This window comes from Anomaloglossus baeobatrachus, chromosome 5 (assembly GCF_048569485.1).
Source record: "Anomaloglossus baeobatrachus isolate aAnoBae1 chromosome 5, aAnoBae1.hap1, whole genome shotgun sequence".
Taxonomy (NCBI): domain Eukaryota; kingdom Metazoa; phylum Chordata; class Amphibia; order Anura; family Aromobatidae; genus Anomaloglossus; species Anomaloglossus baeobatrachus.
This window is the reverse complement of record NC_134357.1, coordinates 503,420,572-503,433,280: the sequence shown is the minus strand read 5'-3', so window position 1 is coordinate 503,433,280 and position 12,709 is coordinate 503,420,572. Positions and strand designations below refer to the sequence as shown.

Below are 12,709 nucleotides of genomic sequence, written 5' to 3'. Positions count from 1 at the left end.
CTCTCCTCTGCTTTTCCCTTACACTGGGGGCTGTGCTTGTTTGGCTGCACCAGTGTGAGATCATATTACCAAGGAGGATTAACTCTTTATGTGACAACCTGGCTGTGCCAGGGCGTCACAGTGGCACTACCAAGGGGGCCACATCCATCACCCTCACTCCACCAATCTCAGCACCAGTTGAGTTCACTTGCTGCCGATACAGAAGGGCCCAGATCTCACGCTGCACAGCCCTCTGTCGGCCTCCTTCTGCTGTGGCGGCCAACTGCTGCATCAGATTCGGCATCTCACTCATACAATGATTTAGGGCCTGGAAATCCTTCGGATTTGGGCTAACAGTTACTGCCAGATACTTAAACTCTCGGACCACAGGAATCGGTATCTGCAAGTCCGAGAAATCCACCAGGAGAGGGTCTATCGGCATTAAAGCCGATTTGGACCAATTAATCTGAAGGCCAGATCTCTGCCCAAATTCTTGAATGATATCCATTGCCTGCAAAATCGAGGAATGTACCCTGTCTAAATATAAAAGTAGGTCATCTGCGTATAATGATATCTTCTGCTTCACTGCTCCACACCTAAATCCCGTTATCTTCCTGGACTTCCGTATTGCAACTGCCAATGGCTCTACTGCAGTAGCAAATAGCAAGGGCGAGAGCGGGCACCCCTGTCTAGTACCTCTTCCAAGAGGAAAAGACTCAGAGACCCTGCCATTAGCCCTAACCTTCACCACCGGTGAGTCATATAGCAGCTTCACCCAATTTATAAATCTGTGTCCAAAACCCATTTTCCGAAGTACCGCCCACAAATACCCCCATTCTAAGCTATCAAACGCCTTAGCGGTGTCTAAGGACAAAATTGCCCTTTCCCCTGGCTTCTCAGAACTATGCTGAATCCCTAAGTATAATTTTCTAAGATTCATAGATGTGGCTCTACATGGAATAAATCCTGTTTGATCATTCTGTATAATAGATGAGATGACTCGGGACATCCTATTGGCGAGCACCTTGGCCAGTAATTTAACATCTGTTGGTAGTAGAGAGATTGGGCGGTACGAGTCTGGGATCTCTGGATCTTTTCCGGGTTTTAATATTAAGACTATTAAAGCTTCCCTCATAGAAGGTGGGAGGACCCTCTGCCTTTCAGCCTCTTCAAATACTTTAAGTAGTTTAGGTAGCAGTAAGGGTGCATACGTTTTATAAAACTCGCCAGGCAGGCCATCCGTTCCCGGAGCTTTTTCATTTTGCATCTGGCCAAGCACTTCCTCTAATTCTTCCAACAGGATGTCTCGATCCAACAAGTCCCTTTCTTCGTCGGCTAGTGTGGGGAGAGAGAGCATCCAAATATTGCTCTATCTCAGTCTCCGTAAGGTCACAGTCTGATGTGTATAGTTGCATATAATACCTCTTTATCTACCTCACTATATCCTCACTTTCCTTTACAAGGTCACCCGACTCCGTCTTCAGCCTATTTATATATGAAGATCCTTCCTGCGCCCTAATGACCGTGACTAGTAAGTGCCCTACTCCCTCACCCTCTATGAAATATTTCTGTTTGAGGAAGTAACGTTTATTTGCTGCCACCGACATGAGATTTTCTTTGAGTGACGTTTGTGCCTTCTCTAGAGTGTCTTTCGTTTCCTCTGTCGGGTTGAGCACCACCGCAGCCTCCGCAACAGATACTTCCTGAATCAGACTTTGGGTGTAGCGTCTGTTTTGGTTTTTACGTATGCATATTTCTCTTATATAGATGCCCCTCACCACGGCTTTCATAGAGTCCCAGACTATATGTGATGGTGTGGAGCACTCATTAAGTTGGAAATATTCTAAAATAGTATCATGCAAAGATCCCCCTATAAGCTGGATCCAGAAGGGATTAAGTTTCCAGATAGGCCTAGACAGGGTGAGGGGGTAAAGTGTAACATGGAGTGGTGAGTGATCAGATACGCTTCTAGGTAGATAGGCCACCGTTTGTACATATGAGGTCATAAGTGTGTTCCCAATAGCCAGGTCAATCCGTGACATAGTGTGGTGGGAGCTAGAGTAGCAGGAAAACTGTTTGGATGTGGGGTTTTGGACATGCCAAAGGTCTACCAAAGCCAGCTCTGTTAGCAATCTAGCAAATGAAGTTGAGGCTGCGTCCTCTGATATGTTCCCCGAATGTAGCTTATCTAGATAAGGATGTAAATATGTGTTAAAATCTCCTATCAAAAGAGTCGGCGCAGGGGGGAAGCAGTGTAAAACAGACAAGATTCTTTTTACTGGTTCGACTGAGTACGGTGGAGGGATGTATACTGCAACCAGAATAAATTGTATACCATACAGCGTGCAAAGAAAACAAACAAATCTGCCCCCAGGGTCAACCACTGATTTTGTACATGAGAACGGGATGGATTTGTGCACCAACACACTGACTCCCCGTGCATGGGTCGAGTATGTGGAATGATATTCATGTGTGATCCATCCCTTCCTCAGCCAATGAACATTATCTCTTACCATGTGGGTCTCAGATAAACATAGAATAGCCGGGAGAAAGTTTTGCAAATGAGTAAATATAGCACACCTCTTATTCGCATCCCTGAGCCCCCTAATATTCCACGCTACAATATTAAGTGATGTCGCCATAAGAGCAGGTTAAAAAATAATAAACCGGAGCATACTCCATTCCTGGGGGAGAGTGGCCATCTCCACCAATTCCTGTTAGCATTAGCTTGAGCGACACGACTGAGGTACGCCACCCCCCCCCCCCATATTAATTGCAAAATACAAGAAAACAAAAAAAACAAGGAGGGAAATAGAGCCCTGCACACCAGTGTACAGTGCCCCCGCCCTCAAAAACAAGTGTAACTTCCACATTTCTCTCAGATAGAGAGAATCAGGGCTAGAAAACTCGCCCAGAGTCCATGCAGGGAGAAGGGTCCACAACTTGTTCCCGTAACGAGTGTCCACAGTGAACTGGTCATCTCCCGCCCTGGATCCAAAATGAAATGATCAGTAGTAATTATACCAGCATAGCATCTCAGACAATAAGAAACAGCAGCACCTGGCAGTAGAAAGGGTGATCTTCAAGTTTTCTTCCTCCTCATGGACCTCTCATTAATATCCAGCCAAGACAGCGCCGCCCCTGCTGTATCAAAAAAGTGAGTTTCTCCATTCACCGCAATTCGCAGTCTAGCAGGATACATCATGGAGTATGGCACTTGTAATCCGCGCAGGCGTTGTTTAATATCAATAAATTGAGCCCTTTTACATTGTACCTCCATGGAAAAATCAGGGAAAATAGATATCTTCCTCCCATTAATAGCAAGTTCCTTAATATCTCTGGATCTGCGCAGAATAGCATCCCTGTCTTTAAAATGCAGGAGTTTAAGCAAGATAGGACGTGGGGGTGCTCCTGGCGGGGGGGGGGGCACGTGTAGGGACCCTGTGCGCTCTAAGCTTAAACTACTTCTAGTTTACTCATGTTAGAATATAATCACATAGGAATACACAATGAGCGCAACATTTAGGAAATTGTGTGTTCTCTAATTTTGATAACAGTGATGTGGTCAATTTTTGTTGTCCATTAAAAGCAGAAACTGTTTGTTTGTTTTTTTTGTTTTTTTTAACTAACCCCATGTGTAGGGTAATGCCAAAAATGTTTTCTTACTTAAGCAACATTTGTGGGGATCCAGAGATGGGAATGGATGGATGTGGGATTTTGGGATACCGTATATGTTGATAGGTGTATAAATTGGTTTCGTGGGCAATTATTAGGAGGACTTCTAGAGTAACAAAAATGTGGAAACTCAAACGTGGTAAAATTGGTAACTTTTACGTTTATATTGGGGGTTTCTAAAAACGGGAGAATTTGAGGGGAAAATGACTGGTCACGATACCACAATGGAAGGGGAACAGCAGTACTTGAATCTGCCACTGATGTTTCAGCAGGGATGACTGACCCCGCTACCATCGGGCTCTGGGATCCTGTACAGGAAGCCAAGTTGTCACTGTCTGAAAATGGCTCTACCTCAGAGGCAAATTCCGTATTCAACCAAAAACTGCTGCAGGCAAGCAGCATGTACGCCTGCTTGGTGGTTAAAATACTGTAGTGCTTGGTCCAACCAGACCCCGTGGGGGGCGCGCTCCCTCACATTTGCCCAGTCCCAGCATGGCTCCCACTTGCACTCCCAGTCATAGCCCCAGGCAGCGACGGCCTTCCTCTTACCGGTCCCATGGCTCTGAATCCAAGACGAGAAAAGCGGCAGCTCACTCCATCAAGTGCACAAAATTCCTTTATTCTGCGTTTAACAGACAAATTCAGGAGCATGGGGAGAGAGGGGGGTGCGGGGGACGGTGAACGGACGACAGCCTGTTTCGCGCTGACAAGCGCTTTGTCGAGTCCTGGAGAAGGCGGCCAGCTGGTCGTCTTTAAAGAGTCTTCCCAGCTGACGTGAGTGCTATTAAAAAGCAGCATCAGCCGCTAACATATGCACACAATATCCACAAGCTGCAGTGACATTGCGATAGTACACCAATCTAATATACATGCATGACATAAACCATTATTATTATTAGCACATTATTGCACATTTTCAACTGATCAAAATCTCATTTTCTGTAGACAATGCATGTTTTTTTTATATATATATATATATATATATACAAGTAGCAAGAGTGGAGCTAAGAGATTTTACAATTATAAAAGCTTATTACATATCCTTATGTATGCAGGCTCATACAGAGCCAATAATACCATATGGAGGAGAAGAGCTATCAATACAGTAACAGGAACGAAGGGGAGGCTGACATCAATTATTTATTATGATCTATGCTGATGTATATATTCATATTTATATTATTTCTATTTTTGTTTTTATTTATATTCTTATTATAATTCTGTTCCCCAAGATTTTAGCAGCATCTATCATATGCCAGATATCTCTTTCTTCCTATCAGGGACTGACAGAGGAGAATAGCAATCACAAGTCATATACGCCTAGACTTTTTGAAAAAAAAAAAAACAAACTATAAACTCCATTCCTTCCATAAATAATCAGAAGCAATAGGAGTCACGGGAAAGTCAAAGGGAAAGACAAGAAAGGCAGAAAAATAGAAAAAAAGAAAAATTGAAAAAAAGAAAAATAGAAAAATAGAGAGACACATAGTGACGATGGGGGCCCGCTTATGTTAGTTATCACATGACTGGTGGTAATGGGAAAATGAAGGATAACCCATATAAGGAGCTACACCTTAGCGCTAACTTTTGTGTAATGTTGTCTATCTACCAATTTTTCAGTAGTTTACTAATTTTATTCTACCTTTTGTAACTTGTTATATTAACCTACGGTCATCTCATCACGGAAATACGGCCATATCGTTACGATCGTTAAGACCCAAAGGGCCCATTGCTCTTGTTCTTATGATCAGCCGTGATTCTTTCTGCAGTAGTGTTTTATGAGTGTCCCCCCCAGCATCGGACGGAGACACTCTCAAAACACCAGCAAATCTCAAGGACTCAAGATTTCCCGCATGGTATTCCCTTATGTGCTGGATAAGTCTTGGTGACCCCTTGCCAGAGATGATAGAATTGAAATGCTCACGGAAACGCACATATAAACATCGGATGGTTTTTCCGATGTAAAACCGTAAACATGGGCAGTAGATGACATATACCACATTCTTTGTTTTACACGAGATAAACTCTGTTACTTTAGTGGTGACATCACCCATGCGTAATGATTTTTCTGTAAGATGGAAAGGACAGAACTTGCAATTTCCGCACTTGAAATTCCCCTTCATGGGGGTTTTTTCAAGCCATGTGCTATTTTGGTCCCTCCATCTATTATGCACGAGAACGTCTCCCAAATTCCTACTCCTCTTATAAGTGACCAAAGGACCAAGTGCCACTCTATTTTTTAAAACAGGATCATTCTCCAAGACGTGCCAGTGTTTCCTTATGCTGGCCTTTATCTGATGGTCCATAGGGCCAAATTTAAAAGTGAATAGGAATTTTTTATCATACAGATCCCTTCCACCTCTGCCCACGCCCGTGACAACCCTACTGGTTTTTTTATTATTATTATTGCTTCCCTCTGCTCTCTGGAGCGTGCGAGTTTTTGCAGTCTCAATGACAGAGGACGGATATCCTCTCTCCTTGAGGCGGCCAGTGAGCTCCAGGAATTGTTCGTCTCGAATTTGTCTATCGTTGTTAATTCTGTTAGTTCGCAAAAATTGGCCAAAGGGTAGTGATTTTTTTATATGAGGGGGGTGGAAGCTACCAAAGTGCAGTAATGTGTTTTTGGCTGTGGGCTTTCTGAAGACCTCCCGGGTGAGGGAACCGTGATTCAAAGTTAACTTTACATCCAAGAACTCCAAATTTTTATCCCCAAACACGTGGGTGAATTTCATGTTATAAACATTGATCTTATTCAAGTATACTACGAAATTTTCAAATTCCTCTTGGGACCCGTCCCATATGATGAAAATATCATCGACATATCTGAGATATGTCTTGATGTGTCTCAAAAAAGGATTTTGCATACCATAAACCAATTCATTTTCTATAGCGGCCAAAAATAGGTTGGCAAAAACGCATGCGACGGGGGTACCCATCGCGGTACCCCGGCATTGTTTATACCACTGAGCTCCAAATTTAAAGGAGTTATTTTTGAGAACTAAATTCAGAGCCTCCTCAATGAAATCGATGTTTTTTTTCTCTACCTGCACTCTTAACAGCAGATCCCTTATTGTTTTTATCCCTAGATCCTGAGGGATCCTTGTATATAAACTTTCTATATCTATAGATGTTAAGTGAAAGTTATCTTGCCATTCAATAGTATCTAATACCTCTATGAACATTTGCACTCCCAGTCATAGCCCCAGGCAGCGACGGCCTTCCTCTTACCGGTCCCATGGCTCTGCAGGCGCTGCCCCTGCTCCGGGTCCTGATGTACGTCCTGCTCCCAGGCATGCTGCAGCCTCTTCCTGTCTCCCGTCCTTACACAGAGCTGCAGTAAGTGACTCTAGGCTGCGCGTGAGGCCACGCCCCCTTTCTTAAAGCGGTATGCCCCGTTTTCTGGAAGTGACCTCAGAGGTCACCTGTTACCTAATGGGTATTTAGGTTCACCTCCCCCAGCAGCAGGCACCAGAGCAATGCTTCCTTTAGAGCCTTGCCAGCGTCCAGACCCCCTTGTGCTGTTATCTGTTTTCTGTGTATTTGTTACCTGGTTCTAATCCCTTGTCTCACCGTAGTGCCATCCGTATCATTCCGGCTGTGGACGTCACCGCTCATACCTACAGTGGACGTCACCGTTCCCTACCTGCCATGGACATTATCTGTGCCGTACCTGCTGTGGACGTCACCGCTCATACCGATAGTGGACGTCACCGTGCCCTACCTGCCGTGGACATTCATTATCTGTGCCGTACCTGCTGTGGACGTCACCTGCTGTGAACATCTCCGGTGCCGTTTCCGTGTTCTGCCGGCTGTAGACGTCACAACCTTGCTACACCTGGCCCTACAGAGACTCCTACTACCGGTTCCTGGCTGCCGTGCATTTAGGCCTTCTGGGGAGGTGCCGCACAGTCCCTGTATAGGGGTTCGCTGCTGGTCGCCTTCTCAGGGGAGTCCAGTGCACGGTCCAGTGGGTCCACCTCCGGACGCTCGCCGCTCCTCGGTGAGCGTAACAAATACTCTGCGCCATTATATTTTATGTCCTTGCCTAACTAAACCTAAGCTTACACTACTATTTTTTTTCTTATTTTTTTTAGCCCCAAATCTAGCCCTACCCATAACCCTAGCCCAAACCCTAAGCCTAGAATAAGAAAGACAAAGAAAAGTTCTAAAATAAGGACAAAGCAAATAAAGATTCTAACTAGGGGGATAACATGGATGTGATCAGAATATTAGGGATGGATTGATGGTGATTGGTTAAAATTTTATTTTTTTTTAACTACCAGCACTTGTAGTCTCTTTTCTCCCAGATCAACTACGAGGGAGAGAGGAGAGAGGCAGACCCAAGTGCTGCCATATTCTCAAAATATTGGGGATTTGACCACTGTGATAGCGTCTATCACAGTGATCAAATGTCAGTAACCAGTGAAATTGGTTCCTGATGTTGCAAGTTGGAGGAGACGGTTTTTGTCTTGTTCACAGCTAATGAGCTTACCATTTTACAAGAAGAAAAGGAGGGACGGGGCTAGGGGTAATGAAAAATCACCACAGCATCTGTGAGGACGCAGAGTCCTGCATACGCTGAGGACCTGATCATGTGACCCCTGACTCCTCCCATCCATGTGACATCATCACAGGTCCTGTAAGCACAGAGCATCTGTATATCCAGTGTGCGGCTCTGCAGGAGGAGGTATGTGGAGATTTCCCATTACTGGGCGCATGCAACATTAACCCCTTCACTACTGAACCCATGATAAATCTCTGTGTGTGACTATAGTTGGATTGTGTGTTATACCGGGGGCAGGACGGGGCCAGGACTGGATGTAGTGATCATGTGAAGCCGGTAACAGCTCCGGAGACTTCTTACATGGGATCTTTCTGATGTTACATCGTCATCTTCTCCCCATTCAGGTCCCTACAATATCGGATCCTCTCAGATCTTCTATATAAGAGAATTCTCCTGATTGACCAGTCAAGGATGGCTAAGGAGAGGGACAAGATGGCGGAGAGGATATTACACCTCACCCTAGAGATCCTCTTCCGGCTTACTGGAGAGGTGAGAGACTCTGATGACGTCACATTACATCATTCTTATCTATGGGAATAACAGATGGACAGAACTGGAGAGGTGAGGACTCTGGAAATGTCTGTAGTGAGATTTATTAATGTGTCTCTCCATAACCAGGATTACACAGTAGTGAAGAAGACCTCTAGTGACCGCTGTCAGGACCCTGTGTCTGAGGGATGGGGAAGACCTCTGAGCCCAATCACGGGGTCTCCACCTCACCCCCTGATACATGAGGACATCAATGAGCAGAAGATCCTAGAACTCACCTACAAGATGATTGAGCTGCTGACTGGAGAGGTGACACTGCTGGGAATGCTGGGACATTATACAGTAACGCTATGAAGGGATCGGGGGATGACGGTATCATTGTATGTGTCAGGTTCCTATAAGGTGTCAGGATGTCACCGTCTATTTCTCCATGGAGGAGTGGCAGTATTTAGAAGGACACAAAGATCTGTACAAGGACGTCATGATGGAGGTTCCCCAGCCCCTCACATCACCAGGTAACAGACAGGACTAAATACACACGGCCTATAATTATCTGTATGTAAAGAATGAATTCAGTCCCTGTGTGTGTCTCCCACAGTTCTATCCAGTGAGAGGACAACACCAGAGAGATGTCCCCGTCCTCTTCTTCCACAAGACTGTAAACAAGAAAGTCCCGACGTTCCTCAGGATCATCAGGTAAATGGAGAGAAGGTGTCATCAAATTTCTCCTATGATGAGTAAAAGTCTTTGAAGGACTTGTGCTCAGTCTTATTATATCCACCAGTATTATACACTTTGTGGGCAATTTATAAGAGACACCGGCCATTTCCTGATTGTAGCAAAGAAGAGGAAAGTCTGCAGAGATGAGCTCTGGATGTGAAAAGTCATAATGCCGTCAGGTCCAAATGACTAAGAAAGGAATGTTAACAGCTCCAATTAGCGTGAAACCTGGGTCTAAAGGCCCCGTTACATGCTACGATTTATCTGACGTTGTGTCGTCGGGGTCACGGTTTTCGTGACGCACTTCCGTCGTTGTTAGCGACGTCGTTACGTGTGACACCTACGAGCGACTCTGAACGATCGCAAAACTAGCGAAAAACGTTGATCGTTGACACGTCGTTCATTTTCAAAATATTGTTCGTCGTTGCGAACGTAGCAGACATATTGCTACATTTGACACCCTGCCAACGACGAACAACATCGTTAGTGCGCCCGTCATCAGCGACGCGGGCGTGACGTTACGAGCAATGCTCCACACCTCCTCTGCTCTGATTGGTGTTACGCCAGGGTGTATGCTATGGATAATTATACGCCTCTGTCGTTGCCGGAATCTTTGGGAGGAATGCTGTGTGACAGTGTCCACACGACCGCCTTGGTCAAACAATATATCACTGAACGATGTAGCGTCGTTTGTGAGATGGGTACGTGTGACCACTAAAAAACGACCTATGAGCAATATCGTGTGTAAAGCGGCCTTTAGAGTGTGTTTACAATGTAGAATCACTGCCATTAAATGACTGCCGACCAGCTACAGTATATGAAGCCGATCTGCAATCTTATAATAACCTGTAAACAGGATGACCACACATATGTGTGCACAGAATAATTGTTAAACTGATAAATCTGTTTTAGGCCTCTGCCACACTCACGTGAAATTCACGCACGTGCCGAGAGACACGTATTTTCCCTGCGTTTTGCGTGCAGGTAAGTACGTGTCTCTGGTACGTGCGTGACACGAGTGTTCTACGTGTGCTATCCGCGATAGCACACGTAGAACTGGTAATTTGCATACTCACCTGGTCCTTCCTGATGTCTGCGCTGCTGTCCGTGGTTCTGATCCTCGGTCTCCAGCCCTCCCGTCTCCCCGCTGCTGCTGCTGCCAGGCAGTGAAGTGAATATTCAATGAGAATAATGAGCGGCGGTCGACAGCAAGAGGCAGCAGCGGCAGAGAAAGGAGGGCTGGAGAAGGTGAGTTAATGTTTTTGGTTTTTTTTCACTGACATGTGTGTTTTCTCCGGCGCGTGTCACACGGGACCGCATCCACACTACACCCGTGTGGTGCGGGTGCGGGCCGTGTGACACCCGTGCTGCGGGAGAAAACACTGACATGTCAGCGCTTTCAAAAACGCACACACGTACAAACGCACACGGACACACGCTCCGTGTGGTTTTACGTGTGTGTGCCTGCTACAATAGGGTAGCATTGGTTAAAGTGTCTCCGTGCCGCCGGTACGTGTAAAAAATGACAAACACGTGCCGGCGGCACGGATGTGTGGCAGAGGCCTTAATAGAAGGGAATTTTTCTCCAGAAAAATGATCTTTATTCAAGCTAAAACACCATTTCATGTGACAAATGAATGTTTTGGTTGTGCATCTGGTAATTATTAGTCTGTATAAATAGAATGATATTTGGTTGTCCATTGTCAGCCAGAGTAAATGCACAATACAGAGTAACTAAACTTTTGGGAGCTTTTTATATATGTTTTAGACCTTCTAATTCTGAGCAGATCAATGGAGTACCCAGTTCTGAGAGCCCCACAACTTGCTCAAAACAACATAGAAGTGCGTCTCTGAAGAGCGCACAAACAGCGCAGTGCAGATGTGGTAGAAAGTCATATGCTCCTGATCTTTTCACTTCTAAAAAGTCTTTTGAGAAATCAGTGGGGTCTCAGGACCCAAACCCAAACCAATCTGCATAGGATTAAAAGACTTTAAAACATATTGCTACTCCACAGTAGCTATAGAAGCACACACACACCACATTTTTTATTCATTAAATGTGTCTATGTACTATGTAGTGTAGTTAGTATAGGCACCTACTACTGTTTATCTCTCCTACCCAGTGACGTCATCGCTCTGCAGTCTCCTGGTCACGCTGAGTTCTGTGTGACCTGGAAGTGACTTTAAATTGATGGTAATTACAGCTTCCATTATCTCCTTATAATTGTTATGGATATAGTAGGATTTCCAAGTTCATGCTGTATAATTGTATATGTCGGAGGCAGACCTGACATTGCAATTGATTGCTGTACTAAATTGGTGCTGTATTTATTTATGGCCAATGGATCTATGGATGCATTCATATAATGATTATTCTGGTGATGTATCCATGTACTGATGATGGTTCTGGTGCTGTATTTATGTTCTGATGGTGCTTTTAACCTTGCATAGATGTCGATGTAGTAATTTTTTAATTTATTGATAGAAGATCATTATAGGTCAGTGTGATGTTCATTCCACCAATAGACAACACAACGACCGAAAATACAACAGGCTGAATGAGGCCAGATATTTCACCTGAACCAATGTTTGTCTGAAGATCCCATACATTTAGATGGCTATCGGCTGACTCACCCTGACTCTGCTGAGTGCTCCTTTTGTTTTAAATTAGAGAACTTCCGCTAGACTTGTCTGGCGGTGGCTTATTTCTTAGAAAACAAAAGGATCTACAGTCTACAGTGGAACATCATTATTTGCACTTTCATCACTCAGAGGCTGCAAACACTCATCAATTTGTCAGCAAACCTAGGAAATGTTTCAAGCAAAAGATTCCTCATGCTTTTTTTATGGTTAAATTTTGGCTGCCGACTTTTTATTAAAGAATTGTATTGAATAAACTAGAAAGCAGCTCCAAGCTCCCACAAAAAGAATAGTCTGGTTACATCTTTTAACCACTTTAGGTCTTGAAAACCTGACATTCAAAAGACTAATTAGCTTTTATTTACTACTCTGCAACCTGCCTGAAAAAGACATTATGCGTACAAATCTTTAGGAGGCGAAACATATGCACAGCAAGTCACTTTAACATTGCACTGCAAATGTTTTTCAGATTAGTCTCAGACGCAATTCACCTAATAAAAATACATCATCTTCACATATCCTTAGTCTGACTTACCAATAGGGGGTATGACCACTTAAAGGGAACCTGTCACCACTTTTTTGGACTATAAGCTGCAGCCACCACCACCGGGCTCTTATATACAGCATTCTAACATGCTGTAT

At 44.5% G+C, this 12,709-nt stretch overlaps 2 protein-coding genes across 2 annotated transcripts in view; one reads left to right on the top strand and one right to left on the bottom strand.

Annotated features, from left to right (window-relative positions):
• Positions 1-12,709, bottom strand: part of LOC142311928 (uncharacterized) — a 252,254-nt gene that overhangs the window by 46,630 nt on the left and 192,915 nt on the right. The window lies entirely within an intron of this gene.
• The window catches only part of LOC142310532 (uncharacterized), a 119,489-nt gene continuing 115,884 nt past the window's right edge, over positions 9,105-12,709 (top strand). The window contains exons 1-2 of the mRNA XM_075348053.1: positions 9,105-9,222; positions 9,306-9,403. Coding sequence (XP_075204168.1) covers positions 9,138-9,222; positions 9,306-9,403 — 183 coding nt within the window. The 5' untranslated portion in view covers positions 9,105-9,137. The remainder of the gene's footprint in view (positions 9,223-9,305; positions 9,404-12,709) is intronic.